The sequence below is a fragment of the Canis aureus genome, chromosome 32, assembly GCF_053574225.1.
Source record: "Canis aureus isolate CA01 chromosome 32, VMU_Caureus_v.1.0, whole genome shotgun sequence".
Classification (NCBI taxonomy): Eukaryota; Metazoa; Chordata; class Mammalia; order Carnivora; family Canidae; genus Canis; species Canis aureus.
In genome coordinates, this window is record NC_135642.1 from 39,409,753 (window position 1) to 39,435,401 (window position 25,649).

Consider the following 25,649-nt stretch of genomic DNA (forward strand, 5'->3'; position numbering starts at 1 on the left):
TTTTTGAAAAATAGTAGTTTATTATTTTGTAGAATTTCCCTCAGTTTAGGCTTGTCTAATGATGCATCCTCATGATTAGTTCAGATTACGTATGTTTGGCAGGAGTAGCAGCAGAAGTGATGCTAAGTTCTCAGTGAGTCATATTATGTATTCTTTTATTTTCAACCTTTTTCTTATAAAGAGTACACAACTTATTAAATTTATGATATGAAAATCTTTCTTCTGAATCGAGCCTTTAGCTTATTATACTAATAGGCTAATTGTGATTACTGATAAATACACCACTTTGCTATTATTTCATGCTATTTGTCCTGCATTTCCCGGGCATGTGTGTGTATGTGTGCACATGTGCATGTGTACCTTATTGAGGGTTGATGGAGTTTTCTCTGTTCTTTCTTATTCACTTTGATGGTTACTCTTAACATTTTAAAATACACACTTGACTTAAATTATAGAGTTAATATGCGTCCCTACCCTCTTCTTAAATAAGGACCCCTAACTAGAATCATTTAATCCACTAACCCTATGCCATTTTATATGTTTTTGTTTCCTAGGCTTGTCTTTTTATCTTTTTACTCCCAAAACTAGGTATTTTAATTGTTGGTGTTTTTAGTCAGTGCTTATTTGGATTCACCCACATGCTTGTTTGGTTTACCACTCTTCCAAAAATATATAATTTAGAAAAATTTCCTTTAAAATGATTCTGGTGTTAGTAAATTCTCTCAGTTTATGTTTATAAATGTGTTTATATGTGTATAAATGCATATATATGGTAATAATGTGTTTATTTTGTCCTTATTCATGATGGATGGTCTGACTTGATTGACAGTTATTTTTCTCCCAGGTGTTTGAAACTCATAGTTTGTTGTCTTTGAACTCTATTATTTTCATTAAACTGTCTACTGTCTTTTTTGTACATGGTCTTCTTTTTCTTTCTCTGGTTGCTTTTAAGATTATAAGATTTCTTTTTGAAGTTCTTCAGACGCACTAAGATGTGTATGGATGTGGAACTACCATATTTTACCAATTTAGGATGCACATTTTTCCATATTTAACCAACTTTGAAATCTGGATGTGTCTTATAATGCATGGCCTTTTAAAAATCACTATTGGATAGGCTTAGCAATTTCATTGCTAGATCTATGTGAACTTGGTTATAACTGTTTATACTATGCTCATTTCAGTTGGTACTACATGTTTTGAGGTTAAGTACTGTTCAAAATGTATTTAAAAAGGTTAAACCAATGGAGTGCCTCCATGGCTTAGTTAGTTAAGCATCTGATTTTTCAGCTCAGGTCATGATCTCGGGGTCTTGAGCTCCATGCTCAGTAAGAGAGTCAGCTTCTTCCTTTCCTCTGCCGCCCCACCTGCTTGTGCTCTCTCTCAAATAAAATAAAAATATTTTTTAAAAAAGATTATACCAAGTTTAGCATGGAAATGAAACATTTCTGTATTCAGAAAGGTATAAACAGCAAATACATAAATTCAATATTAGTGAAACATACTTTTCACTGGAAGAATGACTGTAATTCTCATTTTCTTGCTAATTTATAATCAAATACTTTAAAAGGAATAAAACCATGTTTGGCAAAGCTGTGTTACATTTTGTTACTGAGATAGATTCATAGAGTTTGCTTATCACATGCCAAGCAATGCACCTGAAGGCAGGAGAAACTGAGCAAACTCCTTGGAATAGATGAAAGCATTTCGAAGCAACAAAAAGCTGTGGTATAATTCACACTGGTGTCTTAGAGCATTTGGGCTGCTAGCTATCACAAAATACCACAGACTGCATAGCTTATAAACAAGAGAAGCTTATTTCTACAGTTCTAGAGGCTGGGAAGTCCAAGATCAAGGTGCCAGCATGGTTGCATTCTGGTAAGAGCCTTCTTTCTGGTCTATGGCTGGTACTTTTTCACTGTATCCTCACATGGTGAAGGAGGCTAGGTCTCTTTTATATAGCACTGATCCATTCATAAGAAGTCACCCTCATGGCTTAAGCACCTCCCAAAGGCCCCACCTCCTAATACCATTATCTTTGGAGTCAGGATTTCAACTTAAGAATTTGGGGAAGAGATAAACATTCAGTACTGGTATTTCTTTACTCTAACAATATAAAAATACACAGAATGGGTGTCACTAGTTTGGAAGAAAATTCCGTAGAAAATAATAGAGCACACTTTTAGGATATCCAGCATTACCAATGTTCTTGATGGCACAGAAGACAATATCATGTGAAAAACATGGACATTATTAGTTGAATAGTGCTTCAGAAGATGGACTCTAGGGGTGCCTAGGTGGCTCAGTTGGTTAAGCATCTGGCTTCGGTTCAGGTCATGATATCAGGGTTCTGGGATGGAGCCCCATATCAGGCTCCCTACTCAGTGGGGAGTCTGCTTTTCCCTCTCTGTCTGCCCCTCCCCCTGCTCATGTGCACACATGTGTTCTCTCTGTCTCAAAAAAATAATAATAATAAATAAAAAAAATCTTAAAAAAGAATTTGGACTCTAAAATGTGAAGACTTTTTCTCCATACTTCATGAGGTGTAATTTGGATATAGTAAAATGCACAAATCTTAACTGTACAGTTCAATGATTTTTTTAAATTTTTTTATTTATTTATTTTTTATTTATTTTTATTTATTTATTTTTTTAAAAATTTTTATTTATTTATGATAGTCACACAGAGAGAGAAAGAGAGAGAGAGAGAGGCAGAGACACAGGCAGAGGGAGAAGCAGGCTCCATGCACCGGGAGCCCGACGTGGGATTCGATCCCGGGTCTCCAGGATCGCGCCCTGGGCCAAAGGCAGGCGCCAAACCGCTACGCCACCCAGGGATCCCAATGATTTTTTTTATATAAATGTATTTTCATTTGACCACAACTCAGATCAAGATAGAAAACATTTATTTTTCTCCAGAAAGTCCCCTTGTGCCCCTTTCCAGTCAGTGCTTTTCCCTGCCCTAGTTTTCTGACTTTTATCCTCATAGATTAATTTTGCTGGTTTTTGAACTTCTCATGAAGTATGTACATATAAAATATGTACTTTTTGTGTACTAAACTTGTTTTGAGATTCATCCATTTTGTGGTGTGTATCAGTAATTTTTTTAACTGAGTTGCATTCACTTTTTAATTATAATTTGTGTTTTCATTCTTCTGTTCATAGGCATCTTGGTTATTTCCAACTTTTGGCCCTTACAAATAAAGCTGCTATGACTATTCTTTTAGTCTTTTACTCATATATTTATTTTGGTGGACATGTACCTCATTTCTCTTAGGTAAATACATAGGAGTGTTATTACTGAGCCATAAGGTAGATGGATGTCTAAATTTATTAGAAACTGCCAAATAGTTTTACAAAGTGATTATACCATTTTACATTCCAACAGCAATAAATGGGAGTCCTTTTTTTTTTTTTTTAAGATTTATTTATTTATTTATTTATTTATTTATTTATTTATGATAGAGAGAGAGAGAGAGAGAGAGAGAGAGGCAGAGAGACAGGAGGAGGGAGAAGCAGGCTCCATGCTGGGAGCCCAACATGGGACTCGATCCCGGGTCTCCAAGATCACACCCTGGGTCAAAGGCAGGTGCTAAACCGCTGAGCCACCCAGGGATCCCCATAAATGGGAATTCTAATTGCTCCACATCCTTGCCAACATTTGATATTGACAGTCTTTTTAATTTTAGTGATTCTGTGATTCTCATTGTGGTTTTAATTTGCAGTTCCTTCATGAATGACTAGTGATGTTGAGCATCTTCTCAAGGACTTTTAGGCCATACTAGCATGTTTTTTTTTTTTTAATTAATTTAATTTATTCATGAAAGACACACAGAGGCGAGACACAGGTAGAGGGAGAAGTGGCCTCCCCACAGGGAGCCCATTGTGCGGCTCAATCCGAGGAGCCCAGGCTCATGAACCGAGCCAAAGGCAGACGCTTAACCACTGAGCCACCCAGGCATCCCTAGCATTTTTTTTTTTTTTAATGAAGTATCAGTTCAAATTTTTTTGCCCATTTAGGAAAAGGTTAAGTTATTTATATTTTTATCATTGAGTTGTGGTAGATCTATAGTCTATATTCTAGCTTCAGGTGCTTTGTTTGGTATATATATGTATTGGGTGTATTTTCTGCAAGGCTTGCTTTTTTGCTTTCTTAATAATGTTTTTGATATGTAGAAGCTTTACATTTTAGTGAAGTACTAATTTTCATTTATCATTAGTATCCTTTTTGCTCAGAACAAGAAGTCTTTGCCTATCGCAATATTATAAGTATGTTCTCCTCTGTTTTCTTTCAAAAGGCTCATAGTTTTACCTTTCATTTAGGGTCTTTGATCCATCTTTTATTTATTTAGATTTTTATTTATTTATTTATTCATGGAGAGAGAGAGAGAGAGACAGAGAGACAGAGAAACAGGCAGAGAAAGAAGCAGGCTCCATGCAGGGAGCGCAATGTGGGACTCGATCCCAGGACTCCAGGATCAAGCCCTGAGCCGAAGGCAGATACTTAACCGCTGGGCCACCCAGGCATCCCTGATCCATCTTTTAATTAAATTTTGTGTATGATATGAGGTAGGGATCATGGTTAATTTTTTCCATTCAGGGAGATCTATTTGCTCCACACCTTTTTTTGAGAAGATCTCTCTTTATTCATTGAATTGTTATCTTTGTTGAAATTGAGTTATAATCAAATGAGTCTTTTCTGAGTTGTAATCAAATGAGTCTTTTCGTGGACCTACTCTTCTATTCTGTTTATTTGTATATACCATTATGCCAGAACTACATGGTCTAACTTTATGGTAAATGGAGGTATTTTGGAGTTCATTTATTTAATAACTTTATTTTGCATAATTTTTGTGTATGCATAAGAGTGATGTTTGGTTAAAAATATGGTTAAATAAATCTAATAGAGCTCTTTGAGTAAGAATGAAATAAAAATTTTAAGTGATATTTTATTATTGGTTAATCATAAGTTTATTTCACCAGATGTTACATAGAATAATTATAAGATGGTACCTTAGATTTGATCAAACATGGTAATTTTACTAGCGTACCTAATATTTGCCTTTCCTGAATTGCAGATTCTTATCTTTTATTAGTTATGGGAACATACTGAATCTTTATATTTTCAAATATTGCCTCCTTCCATTTTCTCTCTACTTCTTAAATACCTACTATATATAGTATGGACCGCCTATCCTTTTGATTTTAAAATTTCTGTCATTCTTTTTTCTCTCTCCTACATCTCTGCATTCTTTATACTTCGTTAGTGCTATCTGCCAGTTAACTGTCTCCTCAGTTTTGTCTAGTCAGATTTTCAGTCCATCTACCAACTTTTAATAATGACCATAATTTTTTGTTTCTAGAAGTTTTGCATGATTTTTTTCATAAATGCCCAGATCTCCTTATTAATAGTATCTTATATTTTTCATGTTTTGATTTCTTTTATTTCTCTAATAATTTTAAACATAGGTCTTCCATAGTCTTTATCTAGTTACTATATTTTCTTAATTTCTGAGCAAGTTGTATGTTTGTTGCCTGAACTTTCTGTAGACTCTTGCTCATACTTATTTTTCCCCAGAAGTTAGTAATTTGGGATAGTTAGAATACTGTAAACCCCAGGTTGAGTTTTGTGTCTTTCTAGAGAGTATTATACCAGGAGTGTTAGGAGCATGAACACGAGGGATCATTTTTTGTGAGGAGTCTTGTTAGATCACGAATCTGATGGAAATTTAAACTACAAATTCAAGTGAGGAAAGGCTTATGATTATGCAATTGAGGCTTTTTCTCTTTTTCCTCATAACTGTTAAATCTAGCTCTCCTAGATTATAAAGACTGGAATCCATAGTTAGAGAGTATCAGTGTCTACTTATTAGTCTGGTCTTTAGTTTCCCCCCTTTTTTCCCCTATGGGGATTAAATCATGTGTTGAAAAAAATCAGACCGGAAGACTAGCTTGCAACTAGTTTTGAAAAAAAAAATTTATATATATAAATTTATATGCCTTTGGTAACAGGGCCAGAGAAAAGACTTTTTTATTTTTTTTAAGATTGATTTATTTATTTGAGAGAGTGAATGAGCATGTGGGGGGAAAGGGCAGAGAGAAGAGAATCTCAAGCAGACTCCTTGCTGAGTACAGGGCTGGATCTCCTGACCCTGAGTCCATGGACCTGAGCTAAAATCAAGAGTTGGATGCTTAACTGACTGGGCCAACCTGGTGTCCCAAAAATAGACTTTTTAAAATCAGCATCTTATTGTATGATTGGACTTGTTGATATGATGGCTTACATATGTAATTTCTCATATAATAGGTATCTGTGTTAAAAGTGATGGCAGTAGCTAGTAATTTTGGAATTAATTTAATACTTCTTTTTATAAAAAAGTACTTTTTTGCTTTTTTTCAGACTTATTCAGGGCTTTGTTAATAAATCTCTTCTCAGTTCTCAAAATTAAAAGAATTACCCTATATATTTATGTACTTATTTTTATTTATGACAGAATAGGTAACAAAATGAGAATAGCTGTGATTTTTTTTTAAGTCCTGTTTGTCCTACTTGATGGATGACAAAGCCTCCATCTATTCACCTTTCTTCCTTATTCCTCTGCAAGAAGCTACTCCAAAAATAACTTCAGTAATAGATGTTCTACACATGGCCAGATTGCTGAATCATTTAGTTCTTTTGTGAAGTTTAAGAATATGGAAAACAGGGTCTGAGCAGAGTAGGACAAGCATGCTTCTCAAGTGGCAAGTCACTGTTCTTTTGGATAAAGAATTGTAATTGTCTGAATAATCTGCAGTAGTTTTATTTAAGTCTAATTTTAAATGATTATATTTTTAAAATAAAATCATTTTGAATCTTCAAAAATGTTTTGAATGTAATCTTAGAATTATGTTTTGTTGGGCAGCCCCGGTGGCTTAGCGGTTTAGCACTGCCTTCGGCCCAGGGCGTGATCCTCGAGACTCGGGATCGAGTCCCACATTGGGCTCCCTGTGTGGAGCCTGCTTTTCCCTCTCTCTGTCTCTCTGTGTCTCTCATGAATAAATAAATAAAATCTTTAAAAAAAGAAATATGCTTTGTTAAATATAATTTGATACAATGAGCAGATTAATAACACACAAAGTGTAAATATTCCCTTATGTGTAAATATTTTGTCTTCTTTTTCTCGTCTTAGGTATGTTAACATTGTTGGGTTTTTTTTTTTTTTTTTTTTGCAGTAGTTTCTCTGCCTGTGAAATAGTTACCTCCAGAAAAGATTTGTTGGAAGGGTTTAACAATTGACAAATAAATGTGCTGCCTTTCCTTCAAGTTTTGAGGATTTAGCTTTCTTACATTATCCTTAGCCCTCCATTTCTTCTTTCTCCATCATTCCAAAAATAATTATATCTTTTGGATAAGTAGATTGTCAAATGCTGGCTCCCCAAAATATCACTGGAATAACATGTTGATAAAGAAAAGCTGAGATTATTACTTATTGACAAGAAGAGCACGCTGCCTTTGACATAGTGATGTCTTCAAGGAGAAAGCCAGGATATTTATTTATTTATAGAGATTTCTTGTGGGTGTCTGGTTTAGGGTAGGTCTTTCAGTGAAGAGGCTTGATTCATATTGATGAATTTATGATATAGTAGATTAGGATTGTTTAGCACAGTAAGATGAGCTTTGCAAAGTTATTATTGGACCATGATACTAAGCCATGAGATGACATCCTTGTATTTCTCTTTGTCTCCCTCCAGTGGTGAATCCCCTTTGTGTATCTTAAGTATATCCATCTTTGGTTTCCTCTCTCATACTAGAGATCATCTTTCAAGGAGTCTTTTTTTCCCCTGTATATAACTCACAGATAATTGATGTGATAAATATGTTTTCTTTTTGCCTAATGTAATGCTAGAAATTCACTACAATGCATATCTTAGAATCACTAGCAAAATTAAAGTTGTAATTTTCTTACAGAAAAGGAATTTGGAACAACAGAAATGATTGTGGGTAATTTGTTTTTTGAAATTCTGGAAGAGCTATCTACTTAACTAGCTATAGGGATATATGTAAATTCTGAGCTTTAGTTTTTGAATTTGTTGTAAATATTTGATGTGGGGTTCTATCTCATGACCCTGAAATCATGACCGGAGCCAAAATCAAGAGTCAGACATTTAACTGACTGAGCCATCCAGGAACCCCTGTTGTAGATACTTTTTATAGCTCTATCAAGTAATTATTTTGAATATTTGATAAAGACTTTTGGTAAAATTTTATTTTATAAGTGAAGATAAATATAAAACGTTATCATTTAATCAAATAAACTTTTAAAAACCTTATCTCACAAATTTAACCTGATGTAATTTGAGTTTATATTTCAGTAGCAAAAACTTAGGCCTTGAAAGGTGTCTGTAGTCTCTGAAAATGGTAGACTGGAGCTCAAAGAAGCAAATTATTATTTTTTTTTAGATGCCTTAATTTAAAGGAGATCCTGACTACTACTACTTACCTTCTCCCAGTCAGATATCAACAAATATTGCTTGTGCCTGGAACTATTTCAAGTAGAGTTCAGGAAGAATTTGGGAGAAGAAAAACCCAGGAGTACAGAGAGGGCTTTCAGTTTGGCTATGATCCATACATTTAGAGACCAGATAGGAAGCAAGCCATCATTTCTTTGGAAAGTAGGGCCCTCGGGCAGCCCAGGTGGCTCAGTGGTTCAGTGCCGCCTTCGGTCCAGGGCATGGTCCTGGAGACCCGGGATCGAGTTCCACGTTGGGCTCCCTGCATGGAGCTTGCTTCTCCCTCTGCCTGTGTCTCTCATGAATAAATAAATAAAATCTTAATAAAAAAAAAAGGAAAGTAGGGCCCTGGAATAAAACAAGACCTACCCCTGGTCCATCACTCCTCCACCCCACTTCCCTGTCATTTCTGGCAATATCAGAGAGAGGAAGCTGGTAGAGATGATTCAAGAAGTTGGCCAACATATAGAGCTTATCACCCACTGTGGGGAATTTGGCTGCCTTCCTGTTTTCTGCAGACTTATTCCTTGGTTGTAGTTGAAACTCTAAAAACCACTTACTCACATCTATGGAACAGGCTTTTCAGGGGTGGGCCTGAGAATGGTAATGCCAAATGAATGGTACACATAGCCTATGTTCTGATCACTGACAGTCGTATTCGTTTTATACTGTTTAGGGTCAGCAGGTTTGAGAAAGTATTGGAGAATGGTGTACAGGGAAACTCCATGGAAGAATGTCTTAAGCCAGAATCATTTCTCCTATGCCCTCTCAAAAACCAGTGAAATGTGACTATGCCAAAATTCCATCACTTTTATATTTTCTTTGTATAACAAGCTTTCAAAAACAAATAAGTGGGCCATTTTTTGAAAACTCATGGTTGGCTATAATTTTAATGTACTTGCCTTAATTCTTACTGGGATCTTAGAAATCATAGTTGTAAAAAGGAAGAAGGAAAGGAGGGTGGAAGAAAGCAAATGATTTATAGAAACAGTCAAACAAGTCTTGATTTGGGTTTAAGTACTAGGCACAATAATATGTAAAATGTATATGCTTATATTACCATTATTCCAACTCATGTAGCTAGGAATTACTGTAAGTAATATTGCCCTCAAAAATGAAAAACATTTATTGTACATCTGAAACTAATATAACACTGTATGTTAATTATCCTTCAAAAAAGAATCAGTGCTAGACAAAAAAAAAAAAAAAAAAAAAAAAGAAAAAGAAAAGAAAAGAAAGAAAAAGAAATGTCTCCTGACTTTTCATAATCTATATTAACAGCAGATATTTTAGCTGGGTCATCATCCAGCAAATTAAAGTGAGTCTTTAAAAAAAAATTTTTTAATGAAAAAAAAGAGACAAACATTTTATATGAGAAGTGCCAGTGTGTAGAATTTTAACAGAAGTCAAGAAAACAAATCTTGTCCTGTCTCAGCCTCTAGGGCGGTGTGTAATCCCGGGTCATCTTTCCACCACCTCACTCCCACCCTGCCTTTGCAACAACCTCAGCTGTTCACTTTCTCTCATGTGCATAATGAGGTTGTAGATTAGGTAATCACTAAGCTTCTTAAGATTCTGTTATTCCAGTGTATGGCAGACTTTTCATTTAATGAAGTGAGATAGCTTTGTATTTATTTTGTGATTAAAAAAAAATCTGAGCCAAAAAATTTCAATATTTGCTAAGGATAAAACTACATTTAAACAGCTGTGGTTTGCTTTGGGATGCTGTACCTAAACAGAACAGGGTTGATTTCCAATTCTGAGAATGTCTGCTGTTTGCTTAGATTGGAAATTGCCCTTCAGTGACCCTCACTAAGATCTGCTTTTCGCGTTATAGGGGGATTGTCAGCATATTGGTTCATCTGTAACGGGGTGGTGTGTTTTCCCTGGTTTGAGAATAGTGAGGGATATTGCTTTGAAATTCTCAGCACTATTGTGAAAGCTAATTGCATAAATTTAAAATTTAAACGATTTGAACAGCTTCCCTTTAAAAGTGATTTTTAACAAATGTTGGATCATAGTCTATTTGTGCTACACTTGAAATGCTGAAGTAGCATTTTGGCTTCTTTCCCAAAAGCCTGCTTAAAGAGGCTAGCGGCAGCATCTCTCCTTGTTCTCCTCAGTGCTTTTTACCTTGTGAGCCGTGCAGCTCATTCTGCGGATATAGTGCCACCCTCCCATTCAGTCTGCAGTGGAGAAGAATGGAGCTCAGTGTCCGGTAGAAATCAGTGCTCTAGCAAGGTTGCGGGAGACAGAAGTGAATATGTATTTCAACAGCTGAGCAAGAAAATATTTATGATTTTTTTTTCTTTCAGCTGATAAATTTTTGCTTTCTGTTTCCTTCTAGAGAGATGTGGATAATTTGCCCTGCCTCCAACGTCTGTTTCTCAGCTTCAACAATATCTCTACGTAAGTGGAAACTCCCAATTTGTCACTTATTAATAACCTGACTGTGTGGGGTCTAGTGCTTTAAATGAGGATTATAAGCACCTTGGAAAGCCTTATTGTCATTAAGATTTTAAATTTGAAAACAATAGGGCCATATGACAAAGTTCTTCATGGAAAAACAAAGCTCTGGTGCGGGTGAGAGACTAATGCTAAATGATGAAATTAGTATAGCATGTTCTTTTTATTTAATTATATTTTAGGGTTGCTCTTCTGGAAAATGTGTATGTGGAAATTTCAACATATATTTTGCTGTCCTTTGTTTGACACTTACTGCACCAGTCAGTTGAATTAGAATTTCTTCCATAAATTATCATCTACAATCTGTATAGCTACTAAGCAATTTTGATATAGCAGGCTATATTTGTCACTGAGCCTCTTGCTAATTGGGCTGTAACTTCTAACTTGCTATCCCTACTTAGAACTAATGCTGCTAAGAGACTGTATACCAGAGTATATGCATACATTTTTGTCTTCCAAAGATTTAAAGCATATCATCCTTTACATTGTGATGCTGCCTCATTCAGTGTCAATGTGCAAGATTTCAGAAGTGGAGCTGAGACAGGCAGTCAGACTTTTCAAAGCAGAAGGACCTCTACTCCTTCCCTCAGTCTTTGCTACTCCTCTTTCCCCCAGCCACTCAGTTTGAACTGTGCTTTGTAACTACCCCTCTTTAGTTTAACCTCAAGGCTATTCTTTGAACCAGCTTTTATAGAAGTATAAAAGAGTTCAGAATCAGTCTCTTCCCCAGCTCAAGATCTATACTTCTGATTATTAAGAACCAGTTTAGGGGCATGTGGCTGGCTAGGTCAGTAGAGCATGTGACTGTCAATCTCAGGATCATGAATTCAGGTCCCAAGTTGGGCACAGAGCTTACTTAAAATAAGTAAATAAAACTTAAAAAAAAAAAAAAGTTTAGTTTCTGTGCATTTTTTGGTTTGCATATTTTTTCTTCCCATCAGATCTAAGTGCTAACCCCATTTCTCTGTGCTGTATCTCTAAAAGTAAGAGATTAAATCCAGATAGTGCACTTTGCATATAGACATTATTTCAAAGAAAATACCCTTATTCTGTCTCTCTTCTTCTCTTCTGTGGAAAAAATATTGAAGTTTTCTGAAAGATTTTTCATATTCTTTTCAGCTTATGCTGAATACTGTTCCAGGGGTCTTTCCAGTTTGTTGGGGAGGAAGGATTTCTTTTCAATGACAGTGAAAGGGATACTTAATTTTCTTTAGGGAATTTCTTCCTGAAGACCATTAACAATTATTTTGAGAAGATAGTGTCTCATTGTCACAAAATTCCCTATTTAAGGTGCTGGAAACCCTTAGATTCCCTCAAATTATGGTGGAATGCATTACTTTTGCTTCTTACCTCAATTATAGGGAGTACTTAAAAGAGAGATACAAATTTAGGTGTACAGGAGCTATGATGTTCCCAGGTCCCCAGGATACTTGAACTTCTGAGCTCCTGGCTCTGTAGGGAGTTGGTTTGAATTGCTTATATTTAAGGAATGTTCTTCTCAACCTGAAAAGGAGTTTTACCCACCCAGCAAGACAAAGATATGATTAGTGGGATTAGTATTGATAACTTTCTTTAAAAAAAAAAACAAAAACATTTTTAGTTTTATTTTAGCTACGGTAGGTGTTCCATGAGCTGTGAAAAGCTATACTGCTTGATAATAAACGTATTGATTCTATATTCTACTTTGTAAGTCGGACCTCTAGTTTTCATATACCCCAAATAAATTATCTTTTGTGCCTTAAGGAGAAAAATTAGCAGAGAAAAATTGTATCCATCATATATATGAGATATCCTTTGGCTATTGTCACATTGTCATTAAGGAATATTTGCTTTGTAGAGGTGATTAAAGGTAATCAATGCCATATGCTTCACAGTCCTCCTCCATCTTTTATAACTTTCTTTAAAAAGCATGATTTCCCAAGAAATTGAGCTAGTGGTGAGTCGACAATTTTAATGGTTTCATTTTCTTACTAATTATTTTCTCTGTGTTTCTACATAGGCTTAGCTCACCTTACTTTTGTACTTGCAGCTCATCTGCTTTTGAGGCTCGGGACATTTTCTGTTCTGTTCCTGTTGACACATGTGGTCCAGGAGATGGCATATAGATTAGATTTGATCTGCTGGGAAAAAAAATCGGAGAGTGCAAGCCTTGAAAACATTTGTTAGCTTTACTCAGGACACAAATATCTCAGATAGCTGGGCATCAGATGATTTGTAGTGATAACTATATTATCTTCCAGGGCCCCAGTGTCCTGCTAACAGTCCTGGCATAATAGAGTTGCCTGGTTTTACAGTTCTGTGGTCCAGGAGTAACAGAGGTCAAGAAGAGTAGAAACAGCAGCATAAAGCTGAAAGTACCTTTAAGACTCCCTCTGGAAAACTCACAGATAATATTCAGCAAATGAAAACATCCAATTAATTGTATATCCATTTCAAGGAGACAATAATATACTGACAGTTATATAGTTGGGCTTCCTAATTTTTGACTCAATTGTTGGATTCTTAGAGGTCCATTTGCATGAACTATTAGGTACCTGGTGGAAATTCAGAAAGTTCCAAAATGTGATGGCACCTTATTGAATACAGACTTCCAAAATGGGGCAAATAGGTGCCTATATTTAATGTCGCGTGTACAGAACCCTTTTTGTATGTTTTCCTGCAGCTATTAGATCAGTGCATTTAGCACTACCAGTAGGCATGCAAGATGTATTTAGAGAATGAATGACATATATCCATATCTCTGTAGCTGAATAGAACCAGTGTTTCTGGTTAAAATATTCCTCAAAGCTGAGAAGGCAGAGACACAAATAGATAATTATTATTTAGTGAGTTAAACTTAGTGGTGGTGATCTATGGGGATATTAGAAAATGTAAATAAGCCTGGGGAAGGGAAGTAAAGGAAGCTTTCCCACAGGGAAATGGTACCTGGCTTAATGCTAAGAGAAGAGTAGGCCTTAGTGGGGTTAAAGGTACTTGGATATTCCAGGTGGAGGGCATAAGCTGGGCAGAGTTGATGCAGAAGGCTCATGGTGGACTCACCTTGTCTACCCTCTCTGAACCTGCAGTGAGGTCCTGTCTCTCCCTCTCTCCCTCCCCACCGGGCCCTCTTCTAGCCCACAGTACATTTTAGGATGATCACTGTGAGAGTAATATTCTGTGGTTAACCAAGGGGATCCGTTCTATCTAATTCATTCTTCAGACATGATCATTCCATTATTTACCTCTTCTTCTGAGGTGCTGTCTATTTTGTTTTTCTTAGCTTTCATGATCTCAATTTCTGAGTAGTCTGATTACATTTGTTTATAATGGCTTATGTTAGTTTATGGATGAGAGAAAGTTTTCTTTGATTTCTAGAATTTACTTTTTTCCCCTCAGAGTTAATTGTTCTTCAAACAAAAACAAACAAAAATGCTCTTTTTTGGTTTCTTTATTTCTTTGATTTTTGGATGGTAGCTCATATTTACAAATGAGAGTCTAGATGGATTTGTTTTTCAGCAGTAATTTAAAAAAATCACCATGAATGTAAATTATGAGTATAGGATCTCTGTCTACAGAGGACGTAGAGTAGGGAGGAGGCAGGATATTGACCCAGTTGGATGTACAAGAAACTTACCTTCTGGGAATGGGGCCTCCAGAATTTACCTACAACAGTGCCTTTCCTCTCTCATCATGGTCAACCTTGGGACAATTCACAAGGCATCTACTCTCAGAGTGAGATGCTGGAAAACTGTTACCAAAGGCTTCAATAATTATCGGACAACTGACCCACATCTGCTGCCAACACTTGCTGCTTCTGATCTTGGGAATATTCTAAGGTTCTGCTGGCAACATTTACAATGTAAATGATTCTGTTCATTTTAGGCTTTTAGCAATTTGGGGTTTTACTGATTCCATCTGCTTTATATCTTCCAGAAATTCCTTAGTGTTCTGGTCTGCTGATGGAACTTCCTGGTTTTCTAGTACTGCTATGGATATTTTCATACTTTTATGTTCATTCATTTCAAAGAGATTTTGAGAGGGTGGAGAGAGGTAAGTGCATGTGCTTAGGCAGCCATTCTCATAACTGTCTTTTCTTTGAGTGATTTTCTCCAAATAGGCTACACGTAAAAATATCCTTGGAAGCTTTAAAAATATATAGTCACTGGTTCACTGCTGGATAATCTCCTCCAGTAGATTTGGAGTGGAGCCAGGGATCTGTAATTTTTTAAGGCTTCTCAAGGTATTCTGATGTACATCTCACTGCTAGATTTGGGAGCCAGTGAATTATGACACCCCAAAATGAGACTGTATTAACATAGGCATCATGCAAAATTTCCCTTCATGAGGAAAAGCTCTATAAACGAAAATATTTGTCAAGGATAAATAAATATTTGTGACCCTCAGGAGGTAGTTTATGATCTTTAGCCAAGAACTGTAGTGTTCCATCAGCTTCATCTCTTTGACTGAGATGGTTTCAGGGCACTGCTCTTCATTACAAGGTTAAGTTGGGATCGATTCTTCTCTCCAGTCTCTTTCCTTTCATTCTCCAATGTAGAAAGTTTTTACAAGCTTTAAAAAAAACAAAAACAAACAAAAAACAAAAGGAAGAAGAAGGGTTTATAATTCTAGTGTCTTGATTGCCTAAGAGGAAATGGTTGCTATTGCTCGTAGAACTGAGGGAGGACAGATTCAGTATCACTGGGAAATGAGTCAAATACTAGTGAGGATCAAATATCAGCTCAGGATTCTTGGTCTTATGTGTTCCTTTTTTAAAATTGTGGTGAGGAACCTCCACACAGTTTTCCACAGTGGCTGCACCAGTTCACATTCCCACCAACAGTGTAAGAGGGTTCCCTTTTCTCCACATCCTCTCCAACATTTGTTGTTTCCTGCCTTGTTAATTTTTCCCATTCTCACTGGTGTGAGGTGGTATCTCATTGTGGTTTTGATTTGTATTTCCCTGATGGCAAGTGATGCAGAGCATTTTCTCATGTGCATGTTGGCCATGTCTATGTCTTCTTCTGTGAGATTTCTGTTCATGTCTTTTGCCCATTTCATGATTGGATTGTTTGTTTCTTTGGTGTTGAGTTTAATAAGTTCTTTATAGATCTTGGAAACTAGCCCTTTATCTGATATGTCATTTGCAAATATCTTCTCCCATTCTGTAGGTTGTCTTTTAGTTTTGTTGACTGTATCCTTTGCTGTGCAAAAGCTTCTTATCTTGATGAAGTCCCAATAGTTCATTTTTGCTTTTGTTTCTTTTGCCTTCGTGGATGTATCTTGCAAGAAGTTACTATGGCCGAGTTCAAAAAGGGTGTTGCCTGTGTTCTTCTCTAGGATTTTGATGGAATCTTGTCTCACATTTAGATCTTTCATCCATTTTGAGTTTATCTTTGTGTATGGTGAAAGAGAGTGGTCTAGTTTCATTCTTCTGCATGTGGATGTCCAATTTTCCCAGCACCATTTATTGAAGAGACTGTCTTTCTTCCAATGGATAGTCTTTCCTCCTTTATCGAATATTAGTTGCCCATAAAGTTCAGGGTCCACTTCTGGATTCTCTATTCTGTTCCACTGATCTATGTGTCTGTTTTTGTGCCAGTACCACACTGTCTTGATGACCACAGCTTTGTAGTACAACCTGAAATCTGGCATTGTGATGCCCCCAGATATGGTTTTCTTTTTTAAAATTCCCCTGGCTATTCGGGGTCTTTTCTGATTCCACACAAATCTTAAAATAATTTGTTCTAACTCTCTGAAGAAAGTCCATGGTATTTTGATAGGGATTGCATTAAACGTGTATATTGCCCTGGGTAACATTGACATTTTCACAATATTAATTCTGCCAATCCATGAGCATGGAATATTTTTCCATCTCTTTGTGTCTTCCTCAATTTCTTTCAGAAGTGTTCTATAGTTAAAATATACCTGCCCTACGACCCAGCAATTGCACTGTTGGGGATTTACCCCAAAGATACAAATGCAATGAAACGCTGGGACACCTGCACCCCGATGTTTCTAGCAGCAATGGCCACGATAGCCAAACTGTGGAAGGAGCCTCGGTGTCCAACGAAAGATGAATGGATAAAGAAGATGTGGTTTATGTATACAATGGAATATTACTCAGCTATTAGAAATGACAAATACCCACCATTTGCTTCAACGTGGATGGAACTGGAGGGTATTATGCTGAGTGAAGTAAGTCAGTCGGAGAAGGACAAACATTATATGTTCTCATTCATTTGGGGAATATAAATAATAGTGAAAGGGAAAATAAGGGAAGGGAGAAGAAATGTGTGGGAAATATCAGAAAGGGAGACAGAACATAAAGACTGCTAACTCTGGGAAACGAACTAGAGGTGGTAGAAGGGGAGGAGGGCGGGGGGTGGGAGTGAATGGGTGACGGGCACTGGGTGTTATTCTGTATGTTAGTAAATTGAACACCAATAAAAAAAAATAATAAAAAAAAAAATAAAAAAAATAAAAAAAAATAAAAAAATAAAATAAAATTGTGGTGAAATACATATAAATGTACCATCTTAATCATTGTTAAAAATACAGTGCATTGGTGTTACATTCACATTGTTGTACAGCCCATCTCCAGAACTCTTTCATCTTGTAAAACTGAAACTCTGTACCCGTTAAACAATTCTCCTTTCTTCTCTCCCCCAGCCCTGGCAATCATCATTCAATTTTCTGTCTCTGTGAATGTGATTGCCCTAGATACCTCATATAAGTGGAATTATACAGTATTTGTCTGTTTGTGTCTGGCTCATTTCACTTAGCTTAGTGTCCTCAAAGTTCATTCATGCTGTAGCATTTGTCACAATTTTCTTCCTTTAAATTATTCTTGAGGTAGTATGGAACATACTAGAAGAGGGAACTTGCAGAATGAGCCATGCCTACCTCTCCACCTTCATTGCCTTCCCGTAGTGCTCTGGACTCCTGTTCCACTGAACTTTCTTAAACATAGCATGCTCCCTCCCCCTTGCCCACTTGGTCTTTGTATATGCCATGGCTTCTGGCAATAACATTTTTCTACCTGCCTGGTACCTGAATAACTCTTGATCATCTTCCAGATTTGGGTTTAAATGGTACCAAGGGTTCTCAAACCTTAATTTGCTTAAGAATTATCTGGAGAGCCTGCTAAAGTGCAGCTTTCCTGGCCCATCATCCATGGATTCTAATTCAGTAGTTTTCAGTGGGGCTCAGGAATTTACATCTTGTAGCTCACTTAAAAATATCATAGGTCTGTATTTTTCAATCTTCGGGTCAAAACTCATACAGGGATCCTAAAATCAATCTTGTGGTTAAGTCTGGGAAAATAAAAATGAAATAGAAAATATCAGAGTTTGTTCCACATTTTTTGGGACAAATACTGTTTCATGAAAATTTTCCAGTTTTAATTATACATGGGTATGTTTATGCATGAGTTTGTGTGTATATATTATTTTACTATAAATATGTGGGGACTGGGTTGCGATGTATTTCTCAGTATGGATTGAGTTTACAAAGCTTGAACAATAACATGGGGTCTTGCTATGTGTTTTCCTCATAGCTTCCTATACTTCTATAATTATTGTAGTTCCATAGTTTATTGCATTTTTTATTTATTTTTTTAAAGATTTGTTTATTTATTTTAGAGGGAGAGAAAGAGAGCATGAAGGAGAGGGGCAGAGAGAGAGGGAGAGAGAATCTCAAGCAGACTCCACGCTAAGTCCAGAGCCCCACCCAGGACTCCATATCATGACCCTGAGATCATGACCTGAGCTGAAACCAAACTTTGAACACCCAACCAAATGTGCCACCGAGGCATGCCTGAACTTTCTTTTTAAATTGTTCTCCCTGCTAGACTATAAACTTGACAAAGGCAGAGAAACATATCATATAAGTGCCCATTGTATCCCTCCAGCATCTACTATGTAAATAATATTACTGTTGTATCAAAAATTTTTCAAGAGGGGTGCCTGGATGGCTTAGTTGGTTAAGCTTCTGCCTTTGTCTCAGGTCGTGATCCAAGGGTCCTGGGATTGAGCCCTACATGGGGCTCCCTGCTCAGAGGGGAGTCTGCTCCTCCCTCTCCCTCTGACCCTCCTCCCCTGCTCATACTCTCTCTGTCAAATAAATAGAAAAAATCTTTTAAAATTTTTTTTTCAAGAAGAATTAGTTTAATTCCTCAAGTAGAAATATTTCTCTCTGTGGTTTCAGAACTTGTTTTGATGGATCCTCTTTCATGCCATTACTAAGTCATTTCGACTATGTTTAATGCATGGACAGGTGAGATTTAAAGACTTAAGCGGTCAAGTCTCTTGGCGGTTGTTTCTGGCTTCTAGGTCAATCTATTGGTTTGTCAGTAAAGATCTTGTCCAGAACTTCTAGAATAGAGGAAAATCTGTAGAACTTTCCTGTTAGATGACTTGTCTCAAGTAGAGTCATGGGTGTGGTCAGCCCCAGGGTACAGGCAAGAAGGAGTTGCAGTATCTGTAGGGCATTTTAAAAAAATAATAAAACTGAAAAATAAAAAAACTGCCCAGTGTGGGCCTCTCCTACCTCCTTCCCCTCTCTTAGTAGGACAATGCCATTTGAACTGCTTTTTCTTTATGATGCCACTGAAAATTTTAAGCTAGGATTCCATTTTCTTTTGGGGGGCAAGAATACTGTTACAGGTTCTCTAATGATCTCTTTTAGTAATTGTAGTATGACTGAAGCTCACCAAACTGCAAGCTTTTGGATGTGACTTTTCCTTCATCATCATTCTTCAGGGCCAGAGTATCTTCCAGGCTATTTTCCAAATTTATGAGAAGTGGCTTATAATTTTACTTTTATCAAGGGAATCATTCTCTGCATTTTTTTCAAGCTCTATTTCAACTTGGTTAGGCATACCAAATTAATTCTATGTCTAGGAAGAAACCAAATGAGAGAAACTCAGATCATCCTGCAGTTGTCTCTTTCAGTACCAGTTGATATTTTCAGGAGGAAATTATTTAACTGACCTACAGAATGTATTGGAAGTTGCTATGAACTCAGGTTATTACTTAAAGTGATCCTGTAGTTGAGGCTTTGCTCTCATGCTTTTCAGGATTGGAGGTGCTGCTTATGTTGTTTCGGCTTAAGGAAATTAATTTTTGTTAGTTCTGGTATCCAGCGAACTGTTAGAATGCCTTCACTTTTTTTTTCCCTTTCTGGCTCAAGTTAATAGGTAACCAACAATAAGCCAGTCTTCTTACTAACTGAATAAAACAAATAAGTAGAATAACACAGAAACCAACTATTGACAGATCTTTTCTGACTGCCTCCTAAGAAAAGTTTTAAATTTAAGAAATGACTACATACTTGCCATGGAAATTTCCTATTTCAGTTCTCTATGAAGTGTTTGCCTGATGGTTGACATGTGATTCACCTTCACACAAACATTTAATTGCATTTTCTAAATGTGATAGGCATCATCTAAAGAGGACCTACAAAAAAGCTCTAAAGATAGGGACTCCCTCCCTCCCTCCCTCCCTCCCTCCCTCCCTCCCTCCCTCCCTCCCTCCCTCCCTCCCTCCCTCCCTCCTTCCTTCCTTCCTTCCTTCCTTCCTTCCTTCCTTCCTTCCTTCCTTCCTTCCTTCCCATTACTGTTTTACTCCTCTGCAATAAGGAAAACCTCTAGTGTATGCTAAGGCCCAGTCCCTTAGCATCTGATCCTCAGGCCTAGATGTAGCTTTTCACTTCTTTCAGAAAGAAATTAGATGAACAAAAGTCCACAACTAATAATAGATTCATTCCATCACTTCAGAAAAACAGACTTTAGGTAAGATAAATTTGTTTTATCATGTTTCGAGTTGACATAATATTGGATCTAAATTTATTTAGAGCATGGAACTTTTACTAAAATTGTATGTAATCTCCCATGCACAATTTATTTCAATATTGCCTTATTACAAGTGACTTTTCCATTTAGAAATTAAAAGTATAAATTATTCTAAAATACTATAAAATATAAAAATTTTAAAAATTAATTTATCACATTTTTTTCATTGCTTTTAGGACATTCAGCTTGTAGATGACCATGCTATTTGTAATACTCTGCATTCTACTATAAAGTCTTGTTGTATTTTTCTACCCTAAGTAAAGGATTACACAGTTTAGTTAGTTGATTTTCTCTATGGTTTTATTATTTTTTTTTGTTACAATCAAAATGACTTTTTCTTTATGTCTGTTTTAAGTATTGATCTCAGGCTAGGCAGATTAGTGCCTTACAGGTGGAATATTAACACCATGATACCATGTACTCTTGTCACGTGGCAATATTATTGAACACATTGGAGATTTTTTTCTCATTTAAGGGAACTTAGTTACTGCCATTCATACATTGACATTATAAGATTATCCCATCAGTGTTCTATAGATAAGTGAGCGTTAGAAACCAATCTTTTTTCTATATGTCTTATATACCTTTATAGTATTTTATGTTGTAAATTCTATAAATTTTTCTTTAAGCAACATTTTTAAGTTAACAGTATATTTGCTTTATATCTCCTTTTTTTTTAAATAAAGGGTTTTTTTTTTTTATTTATTTAAGTAATCTCTATACCCAACATGGGGCTCAAACTCACAATCCCAAGATCAAGAGTCACATGCTCTTCCAACTAAGCCCCTGCTTTATATCTTATAATTTTGCATTGCATATTGATTTTACTGCTAAGAGAAAATTACTTAAGTGACATGAATAGAGACTAAAGGCTTCATTCAGGGCAGCCTGGGTGGCTCAGCGGTTTAGCAACGCCTTCAGCCCAGGGCGTGATCCTGGAGATCCAGGATCGAGTACCATATCGGGCTCCCAGCATGGAGCCTGCTTGTCCCTCTGCTTGTGTCTCTGTCTCTCTCTCTCTCTCTGTCTTTCTCTCTTTCTCTCTCTCTCTCTGTCTTTCATGAATAAATAAATAAAATAAAAAAAAATAAAGCCTTCATTCAGATGTGTTGTCAGGGAACACCTGAAAACCAGGTGACTTTCCAACTGAAGCAGAATCAGAGGTTGTATAGCATATTGGAAAGGTGACTATGGGATCTTGCTGTTTAACCATAGGCAACAGTTTTCCACTTTACCCTCCACTAGTGCTTGGGGGTTATTCCTTTTTTCATGCCTCTTGCTTGAGGACTCCATAACAACGTATTTTTGTTCTTGTTTTGTTTTATTTTATTAAAGATTTTATTTATTCATTTGACAGAGAGAGCATAAACAGGGGGAGTGGCAGGCAGAGGGAGAGAGAGAAGTAGGCTCCCCACTGTCAGATGTAGGCCTGACATGGGGCTCGATCCCAGGACCCTAGGATCATGACCTGAGTCAAAGGCAGATTCTCAGCTAACCGAGGCACCCAGGTGCCCCTAGAATATATTTTCTGAGGACTGTTTTTGCAAACCTTGTGGTTTATTGAAGAGCCCGAGTTCATAGGGCAGGGGTGGTAGATACTAAAGAAGAAAGAAAAGGGGACAAAGGTACAAGGCAGTAGGGAAACTGGGGTCTCTCTATATGTTTGTGGTAATTATTTCTTTTGTCATACCTTTGAAGGAGGGAAAGGCAGAAAAGAATCAAGTGGTTAGCAGTTCCTTTTTATTATTATAACAGTCTTATGTTTCCCTATTTGTATCAGCACTCATAATCACGTAAAACATCAGTTCTGTGGTTCAAAAGTACATAGAAGTGCTGTCATGGATTTTATTTATAACATTATAAGGGAACTTCACTGGAAGTTTTCCAGATACTTACTGTCATCATAAAGTTTCATTTTTATTAGTGTGGAGGTAATATTTGTGTGTATATGTGTGAGTGTTATTCTCAGAGGAATGATTCTTTTTTTTTGTGTATTTTTTTATTGGAGTTCAATTTGCCAACGTATAACACCCAGTGCTCGTCCTGTCAGGTGCCCCCCTCCCAGTCACCTCATCCCCCCACCCACTCCCTTCCACTACCCCTTGTTTGTTTCCCAGAGTTAGGAGTCTCCCATGTTCTGTCTCCCTCACTGATAATTTCCCACTCATTTTCTCTCCTTTCCCCTTTAATCCCTATCACTATTTTCTATATTCCCTGAATGAATGAGACATATAATGTTTATCCTTCTCTGATTGACTTACTTCACTCAGCATAATACCCTCCGGTTCCATCCACGTCATAGCAAATGGTGGGTATTTATCATTTCTAATGAGTAATATTCCATTGTATACATATACCACATCTTCTTTATCCATTCATCTGCCGATGGACACCGAGGCTCCTTCAACAGTTTGGCTATTGTGGACATTGCTGCTATAAACATTAGAGTGCAGGTGTCCTGCCATTTCACTGCATCTGTATCTTTGGGGTAAATCCCCAGCAGTGCAATTGCTGGGCCATAGGGTAGTTCTATTTTAACTCTTTGAGGAACCTCCACACAGTTTTCCAGAGCAGCTGTACCAGTTCACATTCCCACCAACAGTGCAAGAAGGTTCCCCTTTCTCCACATCCTCTCCAACATTTGTGGTTTCCTGCCTTGTTAATTTTCCCCATTCTCACTGGTGTGAGGTGGGATCTCATTGTGGTTTTGATTTGTATTTCCCTGATGGCAAGTGATGTGGATCATTTTCTCATGTGCTTGTTGGCCATGTCTGTGTCTTCTTTGGTGAAATTTCTGTTCATGTCTTTTGCCCATTTCATGATTGGATTGCTTGTTTTTTGGGTGTTGAGTTTAATAAGTTCTTTATAGATCTTGAATACTAGCCCTTTATCTGATGTGTCATTTGCAAATATCTTCTCCCATTCTGTAGGTTGTCTTTTAGTTTTGTTGACTGTTTCTTTTGCTGTGCAGAAGCTTTCTTTCTTGATTAAGTCCCAATAATTCATTTTTGCTTTTGTTTCCCTTGCCTTCATGGATGTATCTTGCAAGAAGTTGCTGTGGCCAAGTTCAAGAAGGGTGTTGCCTGTGTTCTCCTCTAGGATTTTGATGGAATGTTGTCTCACATTTAGGTCTTTCATCCATTTTGAGTTTATCTTTGTGTCTGGTGTAAGAGAATGGTCTAGTTTCATTCTTCTGCATGTGAATGTCCAATTTTCCCAGCACCATTTATTGAAGAGACTGTCCTTTTTCCAGCGGATAGTCTTTCCTGCTTTGTTGAATATTAGTTGACCATAGAGTTGAGGGCCCATTTCTGGGTTCTCTATTTTGTTCCATTGATCTATGTGTCAGAGGAAGAATTCTTGAACTCACATTAAGCTAAGGACTTGTGAGCAGGCTGTTTACACACCTCATCTCAGTTGGGCTCACATATACACAGTTGAGAAACTGATAGCTATTGGGGAAAGTGAATCAATATTTTTAAAAGCATTGATGTTTCAAAGGCCTTCTTGGGTTGTTGTTGTTGTTGTTGTTAATGCAGTGGTTCTAGAGGTTGCAAGAAAAATTTTGGTACATATTGCAAAGGGGAATTTTGAGTCTTAAAATTACTTATGATTAAATATTATATTGGGTGGTTGTTTCTAGCTTCAGAAACAAACAACTATGATAAATAAGACCAAAATGTGTTTTGCAATTTCCTGTTTTGTTCTACAAATGTAGGGAAATACAAAGTATATTCAGAAACAAACTTAAGGTATAAATAGATTAAAGCCAAAATGCTTTTAGAAATAAATTTAAGGTATTTAAGTAGTTTCCTAGAGTGCTATTCCTTGTACTTGTCTTATAGAAAAACTTCCAAACGCGGTTTGAAATAGTTCATAATAAAAATCCCAAATATAGTGAACATCCACGTTTAAAACAAAGGTAAGTGGACAGATATTGAAAGGACTGAACAGGGACACCTGAGTGGCTCATTGGTTGAGTGTCTACCTTCATGAAGCTCAGGACGTAATCCTGGAGTCCTGGGATTAAGTTCCACATCGGGTTCCCTGCATGGAGTCTGCTTCTTCCTCTGCCTATTTCTCTGCCTCTCTCTCTCTGTCTCTCATGAATAAATAAATACTTTTTTTTTTAATTAAAAAAAAGGACTGAACACATTGATCGGTTTGCTTCAGGAAAAAATGAAGCTCAAAATTAATTATACCAGAACCCCAAATGCATACTTCTACCTGGAGGAGCTTCTCTTAATCCTTCATCATCCAGTCCACACCCAAACAAGAAGAATTGTTTCCTTTTTCTGGTACCTGTAATAGTTTTTTTATATGTATCCAGTTAGACCACATTTCACTTATCATTGTATTGGTCATATTTCGTACCTGCAGACATGTAATCGTTCTTGTTTTCATTAATGAATAAATAGAACCCAAGTCTGAAGCCGACGTTTTCCAATATTCATGGATAATTCTTTTTTATGAAAATTAGTGTTCTTTATTGAAGGCCAAAAATTACCATGACGTATTCACACCTTGATCATTTTGTGTCTATATCAGATATATATATATATATATAGATAGATATAGATATAGATATATAGATATATATAGATATAGATAGATAGATATATTTTTTTTTTTTAGATTTTATTTATTCATTCATTCATGAGAGACACACACACACAGAGAGGCAGAGACACAGGCAGAGGGAGAAGCAGGCTCCACTCAGGGAGCCCGTCGTGGGACTCAATCCCAGGTCTCCAGGATCACGCCCCGGGCCGAAGGTGGCGCAAACTGCTGAGCCACCCAGGCGTCCCTATATCAGATATTTTTTAAGTTACATTTGATTGCTGCATTGACAAGTAAAGTATCAC

At 36.7% G+C, this 25,649-nt stretch overlaps 1 protein-coding gene across 6 annotated transcripts in view; it reads left to right on the forward strand.

The window, feature by feature from the left end:
* LRRC49 (leucine rich repeat containing 49) overlaps positions 1-25,649 on the forward strand; it is a 166,702-nt gene that overhangs the window by 44,363 nt on the left and 96,690 nt on the right. For 4 of the 6 annotated variants that reach the window (XM_077881715.1, XM_077881714.1, XM_077881716.1 and 1 more), the window contains one exon: positions 10,837-10,898. In XM_077881715.1, coding sequence (XP_077737841.1) covers positions 10,837-10,898 — 62 coding nt within the window. Of the gene's footprint in view, positions 1-10,657; positions 10,747-10,836; positions 10,899-14,887; positions 14,985-25,649 lie in introns of those variants that run through there. The other 2 variants (XM_077881719.1, XM_077881720.1) reach the window with 2 other exon arrangements.